At 41.4% G+C, this 25,070-nt stretch overlaps 1 protein-coding gene across 1 annotated transcript in view; it reads right to left on the reverse strand.

The window, feature by feature from the left end:
• The window catches only part of ARMC9 (armadillo repeat containing 9), a 272,464-nt gene that overhangs the window by 124,279 nt on the left and 123,115 nt on the right, over positions 1-25,070 (reverse strand). Inside the window, exon 10 of the mRNA XM_082251375.1 lies at positions 11,436-11,470. Within this exon, the coding sequence (XP_082107501.1) occupies positions 11,436-11,470 (35 nt within the window). The remainder of the gene's footprint in view (positions 1-11,435; positions 11,471-25,070) is intronic.

Raw genomic sequence — 25,070 nt, forward strand, 5'->3', positions numbered from 1 at the left:
CAGTTCAGTGAGTAAAATAAGTATTTGATCCCCAAGCAAAATATGACTTAGTACTTGGTGTAGAAACCCTTGTTGGCAAGCACAGTAGTAGGACATTTCTTGTGGTTGGTAACCAGGTTTGCACACATCACAGGAGGGATTTTGGTCCATCCTTCTATACAGATCTTCTCTAAATCCTTATTCACTTGGCAACTCGAAGTTTCAGCTTCCGCCATACATTTTCTATAGGATTAAGGTCTGGAGACCAGCTAGGCCACTCCATGACCTTAAAGTGCTTCTTCTTGAGCCACTCCTTTGTTTCCTTCGCAGTATGTTTTGGGTCTTTGTCATGCTGAAGGACCCATCCACAACCCATCTTCAGTGTTCTGGCTGAGGGAAGAAGGTTCTCATCCAATATTTTACAATACATAGCCCTGTCTATTGTGCCCTCAATGGGACAAAGTCAGCCTGTACCTTTAACAGAGAAACAGCCCCAAAGCATATTGTTTTCACCTCCGTGCTCGATGGTACGGATGGTGTTCTTAGGGTCATAGTCCGCATTTTTCTTCCTCCAAGCAAGATGAGTCCAGTTATTTGCTAAAGAGCTAAATTTTTGTCTCATCTGACCACTTCACTTTCTCACAATCCTTCTCTAGATCATTTAGATGTTCATTGGCAAACTTCAGATGTGCCTGTACATGTGCCTTCTTGAGGATGGGGACTTTGCGGGCACTGCAGGATTTTAAACCATGGCGGCATATTGTGTTACCAATAGTTTGTTTAGTGACTGTGGTCCCAACTGCCTTGAGATTATTCACAAGCTCCTCCTGTGTAGTTCTGTGCTGATCCTTCACTTTTCTTGTAGCCCATTCCAGCCTTGTGCAGGTCTAATCTTGTCCCTGGTGTCCTAGGACAGCTCTTTGGTCTTGCCTATGATGGTGAGGTTTGAATAGAGGAAAGTGATTCTTTGGACAGGTGACTTTTAAATACATAACGAGTTGTTGTTCGGAGCACATTTTTAAATTGACAGGACTAATCTGTGTACCACATGAGCACATACTGTACCCTGTCTGTGGGAGTCAAAATTATTGCAACTCCATTTGTAACATTTGTATCATGTGTTTTTTCTGGATTTGTGGTTGATATTCGGTCTCTATCATTTAAAATACACCTATGATAACTGTTAACCACTTGCCGACTAACTAACGTAGATCTACATCGGCAGTCAGCCCCTCACAGGCAAAGCGTCACTAGCCTGTGAGGCTCTGGGGAGCAAACGCTCGCGGGCCGGAGGCGCGCTCCCGCTCGCTCACGGACCCCCCCCAGGCGTGTGCCCGGGGGACCCAATGCCGCCGGGCACTCACGATCGTCCGTTAGAGCGGGAGAAAGGCAGGCGGCTAATGTAAACACAGCCGCCTGTCATTCGCCCCTGTGTAAGAATGAAGATCATACGGTTCTACTATGTAGGACCGTTGATCTTTGTTCTTACACAAGTAGCCACATCCAATCACAGTTAGAAACACGCCCCTAGGGACACACTTAACCCCTCCCTCTCAAATAAAGTTAATCCCTTCCCTCCCAGTGTCATTTTTACAGTAACACTGCATATGTATAGCACTGATTACTGTAGTAATGTCACTGGTAACCCCAAAAGTGTCAAAAATGTCAGTCAAGGGTCCGATCTGTCCGCCGCAATATCGCAGTCCCGCAAAAAAATCGCAGATCGCCGCCAAAACAACAAAAATGACAAAAATCTTTCCCTTAGTTAGTAAACGCAATAACTTTTGCATAAACCAATCAAAATACGCTTTTTGCAATTTTTTTTACCAAACATAGGTAGCATAAAACAAATTGGCCAAAAATGTTAAAAAAGTTTGATTTTTACATTTTTTTGGGGGGGGGGGGGATTTCATATAAAAAAATGTGAAAAATATTTTTATTTTTGCAAAATTGACGCTCTTTTTTTGTTTATAGCGCATGATCAAAAAATTGCACAGGTGATCAAATACCACCAAAAGTAAGCTCTGTTTGTGGGGAAAAAAGGACGTGAAATTTGTTTAGGTACAGCGTCGCAAAATAGGCCCTGGTCAGGAAGGGGGTAAAATCTTCCGGGGCTTAAGTGGTTAATGACCCTTCATTTCTTTGTAAGTGGGCAAACTTACAAAATCTGCAGGGGATCAAATCATTATTTTTGCCACCATACTATATGCTGCATTAATATGTATGGCTACTGCATTGCACTGACAAATATTTTACAATGAATATCTGGTACATCCAGTTTTGTATTATTTTTTCTAAAAGCCAATACAAATGTTATGCTTTAAAAAAAAAAAAAAAAAAGTATTATTTTCATTTTAGGCACACATAACCAGTTGCAGACTCTGGGCATACTAGACCTGCCCGAAAACATGCCCTCATTGTACACAGGGTTATCTAGTTAGTCCAGTCCTTCAGCTCTGCTTCCAGGATTTGGTTGATCTTGGAAATACAGATAAGGAGAGTTAAAGCAACCTTGACGAGTAAAAAAAAAATAAAAGTTTTTTTTCTAATTTCACGTTTCTCTGTTGAACCTTTTATTAACCCCTTAGTTTACTCTTAAAAGAAAACTGGTCTGGCACTTGTAATTGTGTACATCTCCATCCCTGAAATTTTGTAAAGACAAGAGAACATAAACCGAAAAAACTTTTAACTATTAGTTAATAAAATGGATATAAATGTATAGCCATAAGCATAGTTACAAAACATGTACAGCATGTAGGAAACATGTTTCCTTGCCAGGCTCCCCATTTTCTTGTGGGTACTCTTGTCTCTTCAGCTCCCGGATCAGACGTTGGCACCCCACCTCATGGCAGCATTTCTCAATCTGATTTGGCCCAATGTAAGCGTTTCCCCACTTGGGTCATACATTTGTTGAAACTTCACAGTTGTTGGCCAATATAAACGCACAGCAAATATTGATATTTTATTATTTACTTTTAGACAGATCTACTTATATACTCCTGATGAGTGGGCATATTAGACCCACGAAACGCGTAGAGTTTTCAATACAGATATACCCAATACTATGCTACACGGATGCTGCAATGCTGTCACCATGCGCAATTTGCTGCTATGTTGTTATTTTGTCAATTGTTTCCTACATGCTGTACATGTTTGGTAACTATGCTTATGGCTATACATTTATATCCATTGTATGCTTTTACTCTACTAATAAATTTTACTCTTTGACTCTTCATGACTATTGTGGCAACCTCATATAAAGTCCCGCCTGGGAGACCGTTCTCTTGTCTTAGTTTACTCTAATCACCACTAATTAACTCCATATTCTCCTTCTCCATTCAATTGTATTTTTCCTAGTGATTTTTCCCCCTATTTTATTAACTAATAGTTAAAAGTTTTTTCGGTTTATGTTTGCTTTGTTCATTATTTTTAAACCTTTTACATATATTTACACGTATCACACAGGAAAAAAAAAAAAAACGCAAAATTGAAAAAACCTACTTTAATGCATCTGTAAATCACTTTGCAATGCTTTGTACCAAAATACCAATTTTAGTGCTGTTTTAAACAGGAAAAATTACTGAATAAAATGCACACTTTTTTATGTGCAGTAACACTATTTATGTTTAAACTAACACTGCTCAAAAAAAGAAAAAATGCCCTTTGTTTAGTTTTATTACGTTTAATTGTCTAAGGATTGCGAAATAAAATTGTTGTTGCAGGACAATATTCACAAAAAAGAAAGACTTGTTTGTCCTTAAAAAACAATGTATGTATGCTATGTTAAGTAAACTATAAAATTAAATCGCTGAATAGGCTTATAGCAGAAATTTGAAAATTGCTCTGGGCCATGAAGGGTAAACAGGCGTGAGAGCCGAAGTGGATAAAAAAAAAACCCGTCACATATGCTTCCTGTGAAGACTATAGGCAGCTGCGCCAACATGCAATATCCAGAAATGGTTTGCCATTGTAACCATCAGGAAGTCTGCCTTAAACATTGACGTACATGTATGTAGACAGTGGTTGAAAATGGCCAGCTGGGCTCTGCACATTGACTAAGCAAAGAAACTTAGGGAAACCTAAAGAAATGGACAGTATAGGCACATAGAAAACTGAAGGCCAGTCCCCTTGAGCCTGTAACCCCTCAAACTTGCTCAGTTGTAGCAAGTAGTCCAAATATAGAACAACAATATATGAAGAGAGGGGGCTGTGTCCAATCTACTGGGGGTTGCACAGTTGGTGAGCAAGAAACCTAGACATCCAAAACCAATCCAAACAAGGGCCAGCAACATCCAAAAAACACAGGTGAACTGATCCAACAAGAAAAGATCAGAATGGAGACCAAGGGCATTTAAAGGCCGCATGCAGAACTTTTTGACAAACTAGCATCTGTCGCGGCAGAATAATCAACTTTTTAGAACTTCGGGAAGTATGTACAGAAGACTGGGTCGACATGGTGATGAAAAACAAAAGAAAAGTTCACTGCACTAGAAGAATGGGTTTTAACAGAAAAACTTGGGGATTTACCCTGCACAATTACCTATCCAAGCCATCCATCTAGAAGCCAGAGAATAATTTTAATACCATCTATGATGACAAAAAATGTCATCAGTCTACCTAAATGTGGCATTGGCAGAAAAAGAAACTTAATGGTCCTCACCAAATCCAGACAATTAAATGCAATAGCTTTGGGGTGAAACAGAGCTGGACACAGAGAAGATAACACAATGTTTTCATTATAGTCAAAAGCAGATACTACTTCAGGAAAAAAGTCAGTCCTTGGTCTTAACAACTTTGTTTCAATGTAAACTTAAGTGGGGCTCTCTACAGGACAATGCTGAGAACACAGAAACCTTTTCTGGCCAAAGTGATGGCCACAAGAATGGCTAAACAGGAAAAACAACATCAAGGAAATGTCCCAAGTAGGGTAAATAGGAGTCTGTGTAACAATGACAATAGGAAAATTAAGAAACTCATGGCTAGAGTAGATAATTGATCCTGGAGAAAACAAGTTTGGCCAATCTGGTAGAGGACCCAGTGCATTGCCTATAATGTTAATGAGGTTGGCATACCACACTCTCTGAAGCCAATCCAGAGCTATGAGAAGGACCGGAAAGCTCTTGGCCTTGATCCTTCAAAAAACACCAGGTTAAAAAAAAGTCAGTGGAGGAAATTCACAGATACCGCAGATATCACTGGCACATGAAACTCTGCCTAGGACAGGATAAACTAACTTCATCGCTACCACAACTGCTGACTACAATTCAGCTGGCAGTCTTCCTCTCAATGAATCCTCCAAAGGGCTCAACAGAAACAGATATTTGGCATTTCTACATCATGCTCCCACAGAAACGGTGTTGGATGGCATTTTACATGCTCTATGAACAGGGGTAACCACAAGGTGGAACAACTGAGACAGAAAACTTTAAATAATGGAAGAAACACCTCTGTTTTAAGAAAGGAAGTGAGTCTGTAAGGTCTGAAATGGCCCCTATCACAGGTGGACTGGAATCAGAGAAAAATGCAGAAGCTCCCCAAGAAATACTCATGGACTAGATGTTAGCTTAACCACTTCTGGACCGGAAGGATTTATCCCCTTAATGACCAGGCCATTTTTTGTGATTCGGCACTGCGTTACTTTAACCGACAATTGCGCGGTCGTGCGATGCTGTACCCAAATAAAATTGATATCCTTTTTCTCCCCACAAATAGAACTTTGTTTTGGTGGTATTTGATCACCTGTGCGGTTTTTATTTTTTTGCACTAAAAATCAAAAAATAGCGACAATTCTGAAAAAAAAAAAAACATTTTTTTCACTTCCTGCTATAGAACATTCCCAATAAAAAAAAAAATGTAAAAATCTAATTTTTTTCATCATTTTAGGCCAATTTGTATACTGCTAGATATTTTTGGTAAAAAAAATCCCAGGAAGCGTATTTTGATTGGTTTGCGCAAAGAAAAGATTTGTCATATCTATTTATTTTTTTTATTAGTATTAGCGGCGATCAACGATTTTTAGCGGGACTGTAACATTGCGGCAGAAAGATCAGACTCCTGACATTTTTAGAGAGACCAGTGACATTACTACAGTAATCAGTGCTAAAAATATGCACTGTTACTGTAATAATGACACTGGCAGGTAAGGGGTTAACCCATGGGCGATCAAAGGGTTAAATGTATGCCTAGGGGGTGTTTTCTAACTGTGAGTGGAATGGGCTTGTGGAATCAACACAGAGACCTGTGATCCTAAATAGGGGGAACACAGGCGCTCTGTATTGATTCCAGAGAGAACAACGGTTGTTGGAGACCGTTGTTCTCTCTCCACAGGGAGCGATCGCAGGTGCCCGGCAGCAATCGCGGCCACCGGCCCCATGAATCAGTTTCTTAGCTGGCGAATGAAGGGGCGTACGCGCCCCCAAGATCGCTTCCAAAGATCGCCGTATAGGTACGGCGATTCGCACAGCCAAGCCAGCCTGCCACAGTATATCTGCGGGAGGTGGTCGGCAAGTGGTTAAGTAGTAACAAGAGGGTATGGACTGTCAGTGCAGGCAGAGTGCCAGATTCCCAAGTATTATGTATTTTACGCAAAGCCTGGGTACCTGAAAAGAAGGTTGTCTGAGATTTTAAGACTATTGGGTTTATTTACTAAAGGCAAATCCACTGTGCACTACAAGTGCACTTGAAAGTGCAGTTGCTGTAGATCTGAGGGGGACACGCAAGGAAAATAAAAAAACAGCATTTTTGCTTGCACATGATTGGATGATAGAAATCAGCAGAGCTTCCCCTCATTTCAGAGCCTCCCCTCAGATCTACAGCGACTGCACTTCCAAGTGCACAGTAATTTGCCTTTAGTAAATAAACCCCTTTTTACACTGTCCTTTTAATTATGTTTTTGGATCACTTTTATTGCTGTCACAAGGAATGTAAACATCCCTTGTGACAGTAATGAGCAGTGACAGGTACTCTTTATGAAGGGATCTGTAAGACCCTAAACCCCTCCTCTGCACTTAAAAGCATTCAAAATGCCAAGTTTGGCTTTCTGAATACTGTATTTTTTTAAAATCTGGCGCCTTTAAGGCTACAGGAACTGGAAGCGATGTCAGGACATCGCTTCCATGTTACTACATCAGAGACCCGATCAAAGCCGATTCTGGCTTTGTTCAGGTCTTTGGCCAGTCAGCATATGTGCCGGCTGGTCGCTCGGGCCTCTGGGTGGGACAGGAGACCTGGGCGGAGCGGCGGGAGGGGGGCGTCCCCTCCTGCTGCTTGTAATAATAGCCGAGCAGCTGCTTAGCCACATCGGTGTTTATTACAAGAAAACGGACCGTCCGCTCTAAAAATTGGTACTGGGATGATGTCTGCAGCTGCAGGCATCATTCCGGTACAACCACTTGAAGCAATATCGGTAAGTTTGTGGCCAATACCGATACATCAAAAAAAGTCAATATTGGCCTCAGATAATCAGCCCCACTGATAATCGGTCGATCCCTAGTCCCAACCCACCTTTCCGATACAGCCAGGAACGCGACACTGCACACTGCCAATCCCAGGAAATTAGACATTTGCTGGTCCGCAGCTGCACAGCTCGGGAAATGCCTGTGATTGGCGGTGTGCATTATTGGCTTCCTGGTGGGATCGGGCAAGTGGGTTGGGACTACGATCCTGAACACACCAGAGCCCATCTCTAGTGCTCAGTCATGTTGGAACAGGAAGGGGCCATCCCCAAATTGTTCCCACAAAGGCGGGAGCATGAAATTGTGCAAAATGTCTTGGTATGCTGACGCCCTAAGAGTTCTTCACTCCACCCCTGAAAAACAACCCCACATCATAATCCCCCTCCACCGAATGATTTGGACCAGTGCACAAAGCAGGGCCCATAAAGACATTGATGAGCAAGTTTGGGATGGAGGAACTTGACTGACCTGAACTAGATAAGTGAACAAGCACGGTGTGTGGTGTGAAACGTTAACCTGTCTACCTGTCCCCTGTCTGTCTGGTCTGATGATGAATAAAGGAGCGTCATAATCTTATCCCAGCAGTGGAGTGCGGCTGTATCTTTCTCTCATATCTTCGTGGTCTACAGTGGTGAGCCGAGGCAAGCACCTACAATGGATAGGTTATACTTTCCCCTTTTGGCCTAAACGGTGTATGTATGTTTGTCAAATATTCCCATAGACACCCTCCTCAACTCAATGTTGAACCCTACGGACTAAGACTGGGATGCCATTAAAGTTCATGTGCGTGTAAAGGCAGGCGTCTTAACACTTTTGGTAATATATTATATATATATATATATATATATATATATATATATATACACATACATATACATACACATACACACACATACACATACACACATACAGTGGGGAAAATTGTTATTTGATCCCCTGTAGAATTTGTAAGTTTGCTCACTTAAAAGAAATTAAGGGTCTATAGTTTTTATCATAGGTGTATTTTAAATGATAGAAGCAGAATTTCAAACACAAATCCAGAAAAAACATGATACAAATGTTCTAAATGGAGTTGCTGTTCAGTGAATAAAATAAGTCAGGCATGGGCTACAAGACCATCAGCAAGATGCTTGGTGAGGAGACATTTGTTGGAGCGATTATTTTCAAATGGAAGAAATACAAAATAATCATCAAGCGCCCTCGATCTGGAGCTCAATGCAAGATTTTGCCTCGTGGGGTAAGGATGAGCATGAAAAAGCCCAGAACTACAGGGGAGGAGCTTGTGAATGATCTCACGGCAGTTGGGACCACAGTCACCAAACAATTGGTAACACATTACGTCACCATGGATTGAAATCCTGCAGCGCTCAAAAAGGCTTATGCACAGGCCCATCTAAACTTTGCCAATGAACATCTAAATGATTCAGAGAAGGATTGGGAGAAAGTGATATTGTTAGATGAGACCAAAATTGAGCTCTTTGCCATTAACTTGACTTGTTTCTCTGCTAAAGGTACAGGCTGACTTTGCCGCATTGAGGGGGCCAATGGACAGGGCCATGTATTGTAAAATATTGGATGAAAACCTTCTTCCCTCAGCCAGAACACAGAAGATGTGTCGTGGATGGGTCTTCCTGCATGACAATTAACAAAACAAAACATACCACCAAGGCAACAAAAGAGTGGCACAAGGAGAGCACATTAAGGTCACGGAGTGGCCTAGCCAGCCTCCACACCCTAATCCCCTAAGAAAATGTATGGAGGGAGGTGAAACTTGGAGTTTCCAAGTGAAAGCCAAAAAACCTTAAGGATTTAGAGATCTGTAAAGGTGGACCAAAATCCCTCCTGAGATGTGTGCAAACCTGGTAAGAAACCACAAGACACATCTTAATTCTGTGCTTGCCAACAAAGGTTTCTCCACTAAGAACTAAGTCCTGTTTTGCTTGGGGGATCAAATACTTAGTGAACTCAGTGAACAGTGAATACTCAGTGAACAGCAACTCAATTTATAACATTTGTATTATGTTTTTTTTTCTGGATTTTTGGTTGATATTCTGTCTCTATCATTTAAAATATGCACATGATAAAAATTATAGACCCCTTCATTTCTTTGTAAGTGGCCAAACTTACAAAATCTGCAGGGGATCAAATAAATATTTCCCCCACTGTATATACAGTATCTCACAAAAGTGAGTACACCCCTCACATTATTGTACATATTTTATTACATCTTTTCTTGTGACAACACTGAAGAAATGACACTTTACTACAATGTAAAGTAGTGAGTGTACAGCTTGTTTAACAGTGTAAATTTGCTGTCCCCTCAAAATAACTAAACACACAGTCATTACTGTCTAAATGGCTGGCAACAAAATTGAGTACACTAAGTAAAAATGTCCAAATTGGGCCCAATTAGGCAGTTTCCCTCCCCGATGTCATGTGACTCATTAGTGTTACAAGGTCTCTGGTGTGAATGGGGTGAAAATGTGTTAAATTTGGTGTCATCGCTCTCACTCGCTCATACTGGCCACTTGAAGTTCAAAATGGCACCTCATGGCAAAGAACTCTGAGGATCTGAAAAAAATATTTTTTGCTCTACATAAAGATGGGCCAGACTATAGGATGATTGCCAAGACCCTATAGCGGCAACCAGATGAGGAGTACAAAGACAAGTGTGTCTTGCCTACAGTCAAGCATTGTGGTGGGAGTGTCATGGTATGCAGCTGCATGAGTGCTGCCGTCACTGGGGAGCTACAGTTCATTGAGGGAACTATGAATGCCAACATGTACTGTGACATATTGAAGCACAGCATGATCCCCACCCTTCAGAGACAGTACCGCAGGGCAGTATTCCAACATAACGACCCCAAAACACACCTCCAAGACGACCACTGCCTTGCTAAAGAAGCTGAGGGTAAAGGTGATGGACTGGCCAAGCTTGACTCCAGACCTAAACCTTATTGAGCATCTGTGGGGCATACTCAAACGGAAAGTGGAGGAGCGCAAGGTCTCTAACATCCACCAGCTCCGTGATGTCATCATGGTGGAGTGGAAGAGGACCCCAGTGGCAACCTTTGAAGCTCTGATGAACTCCATGCGCAAGAGGGTTAAGGCAGTGCTGGAAAATAATGATGGCCACACAAAAAATTGACACTTCTTTGGGCTCAATGTGGACATTTTGACTTGGGGGTGTACTCGCTTTTGTTGCCAGCGGCTTAGACATTAATGGCTGTGTGTGGAGTTTTTTTTTTTGAGGGGACAGCAAATTTACACTGTTATATAAGCTGTACACTCACTACTTTACATTGTAGCAAAGTGTAATTTCTTCAGTGTGGTCACATGAAAAGATATAATAAAATATTGACAAAAATGTGAGGGGTGTACTCACTTTTGTGAGATACTGTATACACACACACATACGTTTGAGCTTTGGGGTGCACACCCTAATGCAATAGTCTGCGCACACCTATGAAGGTGTTATAGACTCAAGGAGGTTGGCTTTCATTTTTGCCATGTGTCCATTTCTCCTAAGATAAAGAGGTATAACCCAGGTTTCTTTATATGCTGCGGTTTCCTCAGTGGATGAAAGAGAAACTAAAGGTTTTTGCTCATTTACAAATTACTGTAGCTTTTATTCTTGAGGACAATTTTTTGATAAATGAATAAGAATTGCCCCTTTTACTTCATCATACAGGTATTTTTGCAGATATAATTCACACTGAGCCATAAATAGGCAGTAAAAAATTTATCAAAGTTGACTAAGATAATATTTATTCTTTACCCGTTCTTTGCTTGGCTAAAAGTAATCTTCTGAACCGATTGAACTGAACTTCTGAATGTGCTGCCGTTACAAAGCAAAGTAGCAGTACATGGGTGTGAGAATGTATATTTATACTTTGTGCGATAATGCAACTGTTGGCTAAAGCCTGTGATATTTTGCTCTCGCTATATCACTAGGCTGATTCAGAAAATGTAAATACCGTGTTCTTTAAAGCAGTAACGTACATGGGTGCTAATGATGCTCTCAGCATAGAAGATGCCTAAAGGAAAAAAAAAAAAAAAGAATGAGTCATGGAAAGACAAATATAACGCTGGAAATGAGCAGAATAAGAATGCATAATGAATATATGAGAGTGGGAGAGACATACAGCACCGTTTATAGAAAGCAATAAAAGCTTTCTTGAGTTTGATAAAAGCAATGCAAGATTGCACCAGGAACAGGCAAAACAAAACAATGACATCCAAATACGTGGGTCTCATCATGCAATGGTTAATAGCATGTTACTAAATAGTTAATAAGTATTTCAAATTAGTAGAATTAGAACATGCCAAGCCAAAACGTGTTGCATTTTGTATCATAATTCATTTCAAATTTTGTCACTGGTGGTTCCATTGAAGGTTCTTAAAGTGAAACTACATGAAAAAATGTTTTCTTTTTAGTTCTGGAGTGTGGAAATGTTAAAAAAATGGGTTTATGAGATTTGCAACTGATTGCTTTCTGTTTTTATGTAGATTCTACACAGTGCCCCAACGTTTTTGGAATTAGAGTTGTAAAACAAATATATATTTTTTTAATGGTTTTAGGCCCTGAGCATCACACGAGAAAACATGCCATACATTCAGTTTAGACTTATTTTACTATATTCAGTGGAATAATTTAAATATTGGAAATATTGTTTAAAAGTGTTACTAAACCCACAACAGTCAAATCAATCTGTATATGCAGTAAAGCATGCTTGTTGTACTCACAGTGGAACCTAAGAGGTTAATCCTGCACATTGTGTAAAAAGGCTGTTTGATCCTGTCTTCTCTGATCCTCCCCTTATTCCAATGTCCCCAATCCATCTCATGATAGTACAGAGCCCTCTGCACATGCTCAGTTTGGTGTGTATGGCTAGAGAGTTTTTTTTTTTTTGGGAGAATGCATACGTTCGGCACAGGGCCAATAAGCACTGTCCAGACAGACGGTCAGGGGTCACGCATCCTCATAGTCAGAGGAGAATGAAAACTCCTCCCACAAGTTTTAACCAGTGCTCGGCCGGACATTGATAGAAGTCACAAGACTGCTATATACTGCTGATTAAAAAGATATTTAGGTGTTTAGATTTACCAAGATAATTGCATTTCCATGTTCTGTGTACTATGGAAAACCACATATAGTGAATGCAGGGTCCTGGGTTCAGTAAAACTGTAAAACTTGAATAGTTGCTCCATATGTGATCTTTAGTGGCCTTTAGCAAGATGAGTGCATTTTGTGCCAATACAGTACATTCATTATTTTACTAAAGTGGAATTCCAGACAGTGTTTTTTTTTTGGGATGGTCAGTAATCAGGGATATTTCTCTAAGGAGAATAAGAAATAGGAGGAAGACTCTCTAACGGGGTTTTAGTCAGCAAAAAGAAAAAAAAAAAAAAAAAAAACTTTGTTTATTCACAATAGAATTCATGGTGGTTTATCCCCATCCGGGGGAATCAATCTGCTGGTTTGTGAGCCTGCTTCTCTGATGGTTCCTGCATGAGGGACCTTTTACATTTCGGATTGGGCCATATTTCTCTGGCTTTTTGTCCCTAACTGGTTACCGCCTTTGGCCCCCGTTTTTCATTAAGATATGCACCTTGCCTACCCTGTCTACAGTGACATCAGTTCATCATTAGCAGACTCACTCTAGCAGAACACCCCCCCCCCCCCCCGTGTTGTTTTATGATCCGTTTACCTCTCCTTCGTCCAATATATTGGTTATTGTGATCAAACACTTGCCTCTACAGGGAATCTGTATACCAGTAGCTCCGGAAGAAGCTTGATTTTTTAAAGCGAAACATGTAGGGCATCTGGCTACATGAACCTTCCCTCATGTTTAGAGCTGCACCAACCACACTCTAGAGGACGTTTAACGTAATTTCTGGCATCGTCTTCGAGTCATGTAGGATGTAATGTATAGTATCCCTACACCACCACATTTCATGGGTTATGCAATTATTTGTAAACCATTTTGTATGTATATGCCTTATTGCTAAGGTACATTTCATTGTTTTCTGTGTATCCTATGTATGTTTAATAACCATTCTTGTGTTAGGGGGTTTTTTTTCCCCTGGTTTTATGTCAATCAATAAAAAAGTTTTTTACTCTATTCCATCTGTGCCTATAAAGTCCATCTAATTCTTTCTAAACGCTTGATACCTATTAGGATGTGGCACATTGTTCCCTTACTTTGTTGCGCCCCTACTTTGCTGCTGTACTGTTTGCGCAATAGATTTGTTTAATTATTCACAATAGAAAACATACCAAATGTTTAAACTGAGAAAATGTACCATTTTAAGAAAAAAATAAAGGGTCATTTTAAAATTGATGGCAGCAACATGTCTCAAAAAAGTAAATGGTAAAAACAAGGACAAGATGGAAGAACATTATGAAACTAATTATGTTAATTATAAACAGGTCAGTAACATGACTGAGTATAAAAACGGCATCTCCGAGAGTCAGAATGTCTCAGAAGTAAAGATGGGCAGAAGTTTACTAATCTGTGAAAAGCTGCATCTAAAAACTGTCTAAAATTTTCAGAATAATGTTCCTTAATGTAAAATTCCAAAAACTTTAAATATATCATCGTCTACAGTACATAGTCGCATCAAAAGATTCCAAAAACTGGAGAAATCTCTTTGCACAAGGCCAAAATACAATACTTGATGCCTGTGATCATTGGGCCCTCAGATGGCACTGCATTAAAAACAGGTATGATTCTGTGATGGACATCACTGATAATTTCCAAAACTCACTGTCTGTGAACAGAGTTTGCAGTGCCATCCAAAAATGCAAGTTAAAGCTCTATCATGCAAAGAAAATACCATATCTGCACGATTAAAAAACGCTGCCATCTTCGCTGAGCAAAAGCTCATTTAAAATGGTCTGTTGCAAAGTGGAAAATTATTCTGTGATCAGACAAATCTAAATATGACATTTTGAGGCGAGGGGCCTTCCGACTTGTTATTAGCGCTCAGTTCAAAAGCCTGCATCTCTGATGGTATGGGCATATGGAATGGGCAACTTGCACATCTGGAAAGCTACCATCAAAGCTGAAAGATTTATCCAGGATTCGGGGCAGAGTATACTCAGGCAAGCATGGGACAACATTCCTTCCCCAAAACTCCAGCAACTGGTCTCAGTTCCCAGATGTTTACAGAGTGTTAAAAAAAAAAAAAAAAAAGAGGATGATACTCTGTGGTAAACATGGCCCTGTCTGAAACTTTTTGAGATGGGTTGGTGCCATCAGTTTTAAAATTACAATATTTTTTTCTTAAAATTGTACATTTTCTCAGTTTAAACATGATATGTTTTCTATTTTATATTGGGAATAAAAAATGGCTTTAGGAGATTTGAAAATCATTACATTCTGTATTTTACGTAGATTCCACACAGTGTCCAAGCTTTTTGTAATTGAGGTTGTACTGCAATCTATAATGCTATGCAACACAAGTGCCATGGTTGCATCCCATATTAAAATATACATGAGTGAACTAAAAAGGTTATATAAAACTTTTATATACACAGAATATCAGATAAATTATATACATTTCCTAAACAAAAATAAATAAAATTGACTTTAAAGACCCCCCCCCCCCCACTTCCCTTCACCCGGAAACAATCTGTGACCCAGGTCCTAAATTGAAAGAGATTAGTGAATTGACTTCAACAAGTCCATTGAGATCAACCAATAAAAGGGGGTGGGATATATATATATATATATATATATATATATATATATATATATATATATATATATATATATATATATATATATACAATCCTACATATGCAATCATATACCAAAAGTTGATACAGAGGAAGGAAAAAAGAACCCAGCAAAGCATGATCCAATTTGCTCCAGAGAGGGAAAACATTTCTTCCTGATCCCCCGAGAGGATCAACTGGGTCAAAACTTTACCAATAAATGTTAGTATACAGTTGTATTATGTACATTTAGGAAAGAACCCAGGCCTTTTTAAAGCAATTTACTGAGTTGGACAAAACCAGCTCTAGAGGGAGTCTTTTCCACATGTTCACAGCTCTTACTGTCATAGCTTTGTCTAAGAATTGCAGAATGAGGAACTGAAAATGGAAAAATAGAGAACTCCGGGAATTACATTACATTGTAAAATGTGCTGGTCCACAATGGGCTAAGTCCAACTTTACAGCTGACAGTTAAAGTGTTACTAAAGCCACTACAGTAATATTAGTCTGGTTAAGGCTTATCAGCCAGAATGCGTGAGCCCGTTTGTATTTTTACATAGCTACATGTACTAATAAAGATGGATTAAGGAATATTGGAGGTGCCGGCTGTCTTCTGAACGTGGAACATGTTCCCAGTGTTGCAGCCCCTGCCCGATTCCCCCCCTCTCTGTGGCAGCAGTATGGGAGAAGTTCCCTGTACTAGCGGTCACAGTTTGAAAACAGCGCGGCCGTGCAGGGCTTCGCCTACATGGCCGCATCATTCATGTACACAGCCCCGTTATCCTTAACGGCTGTCGACTTGTAGTTCTCAATTAACGACCAAGGGCGCTGTGGTAGTACATTGAGTCTTCCTGTCAGGGACTATCGGCTTACAGTATGCAGGGGACCTGCATGGATCTGCTGATCGCTGGTGCAATGTTTTATAGGCTCCAAATACAAAAAATAATCGCACAAAAAAATGTGCATTTATTTTATTTTTTTTAAAAGTGAGCTTATCCTTTAATGCAAGGTCTATTATAATTCTACTGTATGTGGCAATAAAAGGAGGCCTATAAATGGAATGCTTTTTAGTAAACATTTACAGAAATTTTAAACAAAATGTGTGATATACACACCACTGTGCAAAACTTTTAGGCAGGTGTAAAAAAAATGCTGTAAATTAAGAATGCTTTCAGAAATAGAAGTGTTGCCAGATTATTTATTATCAATTTACAAAATGGAAAGTAAATGAACAGAAAATAAATCCAAACCAAATCAATATTTGGTGTGAACGTCCTTTGCCTTCAAAACAGCATTAATTCTTCTAGGTACACTTGCAAACAGTTTTTGAAGGAACTCGGCAGGTTGGTTGTTCCAAACATCTTTGAAAACTACCTACAGATCTTCTGTTGATGTTGGATGCCTCAAATCCTTCTGTCTCTTCATGCAATCCCAAACAGTCTTGATGCTGAGATCAGGGCTCTATTGAAGGCAAACCATCACTTCCATGACTCCTGCTCTTCTTTACACTCAAGATATGTCTTCAAGACATTGGCTGTATGTTTGGGGACAATCACACACCTCTCTGATGGTATGGCATGATGGATAAGTATCTGCCTGTATTTCTTAGTACTGAGGACACCCCTGGTCCTGACCAGATCTAAGACTCCACTTGCATAAATGCAGCCCCAAACTTGCAAGGATTCTTCACCATGCTTCCCTATTGCCTGCAGACACTAAAAATTTCACTGCTCTCCAGCCCTTCAGCAAACAAACTTTCTCCTGCTATAGCCAAATAGTTCAAATTTTGACTCATCAGTCCAGAGCACCCTGCTGCCATTTTTCTGCACCCCAGTCCCTATGTTTTATGCACAGTTGAGTCACTTAGCCTTGTTTCCACATCTGAAATATAGCTATTGGCCTCACTTGTTTCATGAAGACCACGTCTGGCCAGACTTCTCTGGACAGTAGATGGGTGTACCCGGGTCCCACTGGTATCCGCCAGTTCTGTGATGCAGTTCTTCGATTCTGAAGGGAAGTAAGCATGACGTGTCTCATCTGCTGCATGTTTCCTTGGCCGACCACTGTGTCTATGGTTCTCAATGCTGCCTGTTTCTTTGTGCTTCTTCAGAAGCGCTTGAACAGCACATCTTGAAACCCCAGTCTGCTTTGAAATCTTTGCCTGACTTTGCTGATGCAGTTTAACAACATTGTGTTTTGTTGCTGTGCTCAGTCTTACCACAGTGTATGACCTGTGACATGAAATGGTCTTCCATAACCTCATCTTTATAGCAGAGTTTGGCTGTTCCTCATCCAGTTTTAAGCCGGTTTCAGTTAATGACTGTTTCAACATACATATGAAATAATGATCATTAGAAAGTGTACAAGTGTAAGAATCAATGCTGGTTTGAAGCTAAAGGGTAGCAATACCAAATCTTAATTGGATTCAGATTTTTCTTCTGTTCGCTCACTTTGCATTTTGTAAATAGATAAAAATAATTAAAATGTATATTTTTGAACGCGTTCTTTATTTACAGCATTTTTTCACACCTGCCTAAAAAACTTTTGCAGAGCACTGTAAATATATGGAATACATGTGTTGGGTTAATGTCAAATTATGTAATTTTAGAAATCCAAATGTAAAATATTACATAAATGGGATTACATATTTGGAAATAGTTTATGCCTTTTTCTTGAAAGCCAGTCTTAGATCAGGAAGTTTAATAAAGTCAAACCTTCCTACAACAGTTTTGTAAAGAGCAAAGAAGCCAGTCACAGATGCAATGACGCACCTAGAAAACAAATAAACTACGTATATTTGAGGACTGTGGATCAAACATATCTGAAAAGGTCACAATTCTATAGAATATATTGACAGAAATGTACTGAGAACTGGGCTAAATAGTATTTCATAATATGTTGCTGTTCCAACAATAAAACTTTGATCTCACAACTAAACAACGAAACAGGAAAAGGTGTACCACATTGACACAGGTAAACTTAATGGCACTTGTACCCAGTGGTAGCAGGACATAAGCGGTTGATATTGAAAGGCAGAGGTAATTAGAATTTGTATTCAAGGCCTCCTGGATCTCCTCTCCTTTTCTGCTTTTACTCTTTTGAGTCCGAAATTCGGACTGGCTAAATTTTGATCCATATATGGCCACTGTGTTTGCACAATCTACAGATCTCTCTTGGAAAATTTCCGCCTTATCCGCGCTGCAGGCTATAGACTGGCTCCAGGCCATGAAAGGGCTTAATGGCCTCACCTGTATCTTGTTTCTGGGGGCTCTCTTTTTTTCTTCCACATTACAACTATGTTGTATGTATGGACACGGTTCTCTTTCTCTCTCCTTTATTCCATTATCCTCCCCCACTGTGTCTCCCTAGGTGAGTGCAGTCTTTGAATGGAAGTGGAAGATCTAAGGGAGGTTTCCTTAGTGTCTTGTTGCTCTCCCTTCGTGTGGACCCATCCTCCCTCTAAGGCGGACTTCCATCTGATCTAGCAGCTGTATCATATCTGCTATTGGGCATGCCCGCTGCTATTCCCCTTACAGCCCCTGCGCAGGCCAATGACCAGACCGGATGACATTACCTGCTGGCTATTGGCGGGTGTAGGAGTCTCCAGCAGGAGCACTATATGTAGAACCCTGTGGAGGAGGAGACACATAGTGGATGTGCTTCTCCCAAGGGATCTGTGCCAGGCTGACCTTGTAACACCATGTTCCAGGTAGACATACACAACCTTCTTAACTAATCTGATCCGAGTAATACCTATGTTTTGGATCATTGGATTTGATGTGTTGTGGCTTGTTCCCTCTTTACCTAAATAATCTAATGCTTCCGCTTCCCACACGTTTTTACACCTCCTTACCAAGTTGGCAAGGTTGTTTTTCTAATCTAGTGAAGCTTTCATGTGGTTTACGCTTCAAGTTAGGAATTTCAGTTCTGCACCACAGCAGAGAGGATGGAGCATTGCCAGCCCATGTTTCACATTATAAAACACACCAGAATTATCTGTAGTACCTCAAATATTCTCACTGCTTCTCAAATACAAATTCTAATATATGGTTTGGCAGCATATTACAATTAGGGGAGATTTATAAATAAAAAAGAAAAAAATGACAAGGTTGTTCTAATTTATTTTAATTTTCTATATTAAAATTATAAACACTGTGTATTGTAAAAAGTAGTATTAACAGAACAGATATTTAGTTTATTAGGGATCTCATTATACTGGTTAGGGGGACCAACTATTATACTAGAAAGATAATTAGCATTAACACTTAAAGTGATATTAAAGCCAAAAAACAAACATTTATTATATCATATCTTAACAATTCATAGATGTGGTGGCTGCATTTGTTTTCTTTTTTGGCTTTCTTTCCCTTATTTTTCTCTGGTGAATTGGCCAGTAAGTATGTTTTTTTTTCAAAAGAAAATCCTCTCTTGCACATGTAGCAGTTACAGGGATTAGAAACACCATTACCACTGACAGGGTGCTTACAATAATCCGCTTTTATTTATTTGAAAACCTTTATGCCAAACAGAAAACAACCGTTGCAGTAACTGCTTATAAAGTGTGAGCTGGAGTATGGCTTCAATATGTTAATGTATCTAAATCTAACACTCCCCTCCCCCTGTCAGGAAGGGCATGCCAGCAGACAAGATGGCTCCCTCAGGAAAATTCCTGTTCACTGCTCTTCACGTGCACATGCGTGTGCATTCACGCTCATGTATGCGTACCAATGTGCATAGGAATTAGGGATCGACCTATATATCGGTTTTTCGTTGCTGATACCAATATTTTGGCCATCGCATATCGGGATCGGCAGATATGGGCCAATATTTTGTACATCCTATGTCAGGGTCTGAGACTAGTCTTCTCCTCCTCCAACTATTAGATGGTGATGCGCATGTAAGGGTAAAATTATGTCACATAGCTTAATTCCATTTACAAATGTTATTGAATATGCCACTCACATATGTACAAATTAAAGATATAAGCAAATCCACATTAGCAGATCTGCTGGCAGATCCGTATCTCTCACCCACTTGCCGTAAGTGATACTGCTCTGATCGGCAGCCACTCAATACTGCTCTCTCACCCGCTCCATCTCCCACTCACCCGATACTGAGCCATCTCTCACCCACTTGCCGTAAGCGCTTCTCGGCCTTTTGGCTAAGATCAAGTGTAGTATCTGTTCTTATCAGTTGGTATGGAACCTGATGGTTAGTATCGGTGGGGGCCGAAATGAACCAGGGCGCTCCGGAACAACCGGGGGACTGGGAAGTAAGCCACATCAGAGAAAGCCGGATGGGTCCATTGCCTCTGATTTGAATGGGTCCGCCCCTACCAGTTTGAAGGGAGCGAGAAAACTGGATCTGTGGCCAGTTAGTACTGCTCCTGGATGTGATTGGTAAGGAACGGCGGATGGCGGTGGGAGGGCCTTTCCTCCTGGGTTGAATCTGGCCTTGCAAAAGGCTTGTCCCCAGTTGAAGGCAGGCTCACCCTAAGCTGTCTAAAGTTCTGATGCCTCCTGGTAGGTTAGGGCTACACTCGGTCTGGCCTTAGGGCCGGGGTAGAAAAAGCCTGTAGTGTATGTGCCCCTGGGGTGGCAGTCCAGGGGTGCCTTAATTCTCACTGGTGAGGGGCAGCTCGCCTTGAGTTTTTCGGCACCATGGTCACTGCACCTACATACTTTTTTAAGCACCTGCCTCTTGGGCAAGGCCTTTTGGCTTCGACCAGAGGAATTTTTATTCCGGCCGGAAGGCCTGCCTTTGTTTTTCACTTAGGCACTAATTCACCTCTCCATTTCCCCTTCCCCACCTTTTTGTTTGTGTGTGCTTTTTCTTTGTAGTTTGTCACTTTCTATCACCTTTTTTCACTGCACGACTTGTAGGGTGTGGGTCCTCGGGCCCTGCCTTGAGTCTTGGGAGGGGGTGGATATGGCCTTTTGGCTTAGTTCGCCCTCTCTCATGGGGTCTCCCTTCGGGGGAGCCCCACTTAGTACTCGGTGGGGGCTGTTTCGGCAGTCCCCCTGAAGAACGGGGTCGGTCTGGTTTCGGCCAGACAGACCATGAGTACCTTAAATCCCTGTCAGGAGTCTTGCGCCCCGGGGGATCGAGGTTTGGGTCCTACCTCTTCGGAGGGAAGACCATTTGTGTTCGCACACCCTGTGCACTTTTTGTGTTCCTCACGTTTGTGTGTGTGCACTTTTTTATGCACCGGGTGAAGTCTTGAGTGTGTTTCACACGCTACGGGCTTAAAAAAAAAAAAAGAAACTTGCCGTAAGTGACATCCGGGTGATACCGCTCCGTCCGGCATACGTTCTCGGAGGTCACGTGCGTGGTCACGGCCGGCGTGACCTCCAAGATCGTCATTGTATGCCGGACAGAGCGGTATTACTCGGGTGTTACTTACGGCAAGTGGGTGAGAGATGGATGGTATCGGGTGGGTGGGAGATGGAGTGGGTAAGAGACAGAGCAGTATTGAGTGGATGCTGAATGGAGCGGTATCACCCAGGTATCAATTACGGCAAGTGGGTGAGAGAAACGGATCTGCCAGCAGATCTGCTAATGTGGAATTGCTTAGATCTTTAATTTGTACATATGCGAGTGACATATTCAAAAACATTTGTAAATGGAATTAAGCTATGTGACATCATTTTACCCTTAGATGAGCAATATTTGGAATATCGGCAATATCGGCCAATTCCGGGCCGATACAGATATATTGGCAAAAGTCAATATCGGCCCTCGATATATCAGCCTTGCCGATAATCGGTCGATCCCTAATAGGAATGCTCATATATATACATGAGCCCGCATTAGCTAACGCAAGCACACCTTGTGATAGATGTTGGTACTGAATGGACTATTTAAACTTGACCAGTACTCAGGATCAGTGCGATCTTGTCTACAGCGATCCTGTGTAAACCTGCAACCTGTTTCTCTGCATCTGTCTCCAGTTATTGACCCAGCTTGCTTTGACTACTCCTGAACTCCGCCTGCATCGACCCCAGCTTGTGCCTGACCTTGCTTCTGCCTGTGCCCATTCCTGCTATTCTGCTGATTTGTTACCGATTTGGCCTGTACCGTGACTTCACTCCTGCTTCCGCATCTGTACCTGACCTGTATGCCTGTGTATGACCTAGCTTGTCTGATCCCGTCTATGTTCCAGGCATGACTGGATTTCCAAGCTGCATGCATCTGCCTGTAACCCACTGGTGCCTATTCTCCATCTGCCTGCGGTTCGCCTGCTTGCTGCCTCCAGTGCCAGCCTGTTCCTGCTTACTGTTCATTGGCTGCTACCTGGCATCTCTGCTTGCTGTGATTCACTGACGACCATCTGCTGCTTGACCAGGAGGTCTTTTCGAGCCCTGCAACTAGAAAAATCACTGGCACACGTGCACATCTGCACTACCTGTCTACTCTATCAGAAGCCCCGAGTCAGAATTATAAGAGAGGCCTTCTTCATCGTATCAGGCTCTTCTACCAGAGACAGGGTATACCTGTGCCCAAATCCCAATAGCTTGTACATGTATTTAAACCTATCAGGTGCTAAAGGGGTGCGACCACATATTAACACTACAAATTCTGGATGAACCCTCAGCATGCTGCACTGCGCATACACTGTCTGTATGCCCCATGTTGGCACTGTGTCCACTCTAGCATTTGCAGTGGCAGAACAGTGTAGGACTGGCCATAAGAGGGATTATTTTGATGCAGTTGGCCAGGTTAAACATGTATTGCAATAAGAGTTAGGCCCCTTTCACACAGGTCCGTTCCGTTGACAGAGACATTCTGCTCAGCTGGGAATAGATCCGCCGATCCCCACTGACCAGGCGGATGACAGCTCTGTCTCCGCTCTGTGTGTGGAGACGGAGCTGTCAGATCACCGCTGTCCTCTATGGGGGAATCGGATGAGAACGGACCGCCTGTCCATTCTCATCTGATCCCATCCGATCCAATGGACGAATGGAAAATAGGGTTTCCATCTGTCCGGATTTCACGGACAGGATCGGATCGGATAAAAAACTGACAGGCGGATCTGATCGAATTGTTCGTGTGAAAGGGGACTTAACTAAAAATCCATGTTTTTCATTGCAAAGTTTGCTGGAAAGGGTAAATAGCAGTGTGCAGAGGTTCTAGCCATAATTTGTAGACTTTTCTACCAGGTATGTGACCCCCCCCCCCCCCCCCCAAGATTGACAATGCTTCTGTCCAACTATGCACCCTGTGCGCCTTTATCCAGAGTGGGGGGCACTCTAATACAGGAGGTGTGTTACAGACCAGATCACCAAGTAAAAATGGAGAGGAAAAAAAAAAAAGAAAACGCATTTAGCCACCACATGTAATAATTGGTTGGTAAGCTGCAATATATTATATTTTTGGTTTTAGGTTTAATACCGCTTTAATGATTCACTTTACTACACACTGTCCTGCTGCAGGCACTACACTTAGCAATGATACCAATCATCTATCTAATAAAATAGGGAGCTGTGGACTCTGGCAAAAGGACATTTAAACAGATCAAATAATTCTGCAAGCCATATGTGGTTTACTATTCAAAAACACAGCAATAAAAATAATATCCTGCAAAGATTAAAATATGGGAAATGTCAGTAACTTGGGGTGTGTAGCAAGCTTGTAGGTTGCCCATAGATATCCGTCTATGCCCTGACATGCAGGCGCAATCCAACTGCCCTCAGGGCAGGAAACCATCTGAACATTGCAAATCACTCCATTAATTTGCAAGTGAGTAGATTTTCATCACTGGTGCCTTCAAGTACTCAACATTTGGTGACTTAACACCCACCCTTCTGCTAGGAACAACTTTTATTACAAAAGGGCATTTTTTTCCCCCAATCCTAATCCCAATACCTCTGTAACCAAATTCTCTTCCTAATTCAAACCTGCCCAACTCCCAACTATGAGCTTTATTTACTAAAGACAAATCCACTGTGCACTACAAGTGAAGTGCAGTCCCTGTAGAGGGGGACATGCAAGGAAAATAAAAAACAGAATTTTTGCTTGCACATGATTGGATGATAGAAATCAGCAGAGCTTCCCCTCATTTCCGATCTTCCCCTCAGATCTACAGCGACTGCACTTCCAAGTGCTCTTGTAGTGCACAGTGGATATGCCTTTAGTAAATCAACCCCTATGTCATGCTAAGAGGAGCAGTGTCCAATTTTGTAAAATTTCTCTCACGTGCCTTTAGGCCCACATATCACCTAATGCTGCCAAGAAAACCTTAAAATATATCTGCCCAATGCTAACCTGTCACCTAGAAATGCTATCCAACTGGGAATGACAAGCTGGTGATTACCTAAAACTTTTACCCTAAAGCCTCGTACACACGCAACAAATTTCCGCCGACCGGTCGTCTGTCTTTTGTCCAGAGTCGTGTTTGTTGGTTGGAATGTGCTCTAGACTGCACACGAATTTTCCCGCATGACAGAATTCTACTTCAGAAGTGATGTCATGTGTTGGATTGCTTTGTATGAGTTTTTTCATCTCTGAGCATGCCTAGTCTTGCTCATAAGATTTTTCCCCATCGAAATCTGTACTAATGAGACGAAAATCTGACGCGTTTTGATGGTCGACAAAAATTATATAGCCTGCACACCAGGATTTTTTCGGCCAAAAAGTCGGAGTCGGTTTTTGGAAGCATCATACTAACAAGCCGAAAATCGGCAGATCGGTCGTCGGACGAAAATGCCCAGCCAAATTTCCACTCGTGTGTATGGGCATAAAGACTGTGGATGAGGGACTGAAAGAGAGAAAGGCAAAGGAATTGACTTTCTATGTAGGGAGTGGAAGACAATGAATGCTTTTGTAACCCACATTTTCAGGCCCTCAGCTTCAGTAAAAGTGTGAAGGAAGAGGAGATTCACTGACCTGGCTTTAAAGTGAAACTAAACTTTCTC

This window comes from Pelophylax lessonae (genome assembly GCF_965119305.1).
Source record: "Pelophylax lessonae genome assembly, chromosome: 3".
NCBI classification, from domain to species: domain Eukaryota; kingdom Metazoa; phylum Chordata; class Amphibia; order Anura; family Ranidae; genus Pelophylax; species Pelophylax lessonae.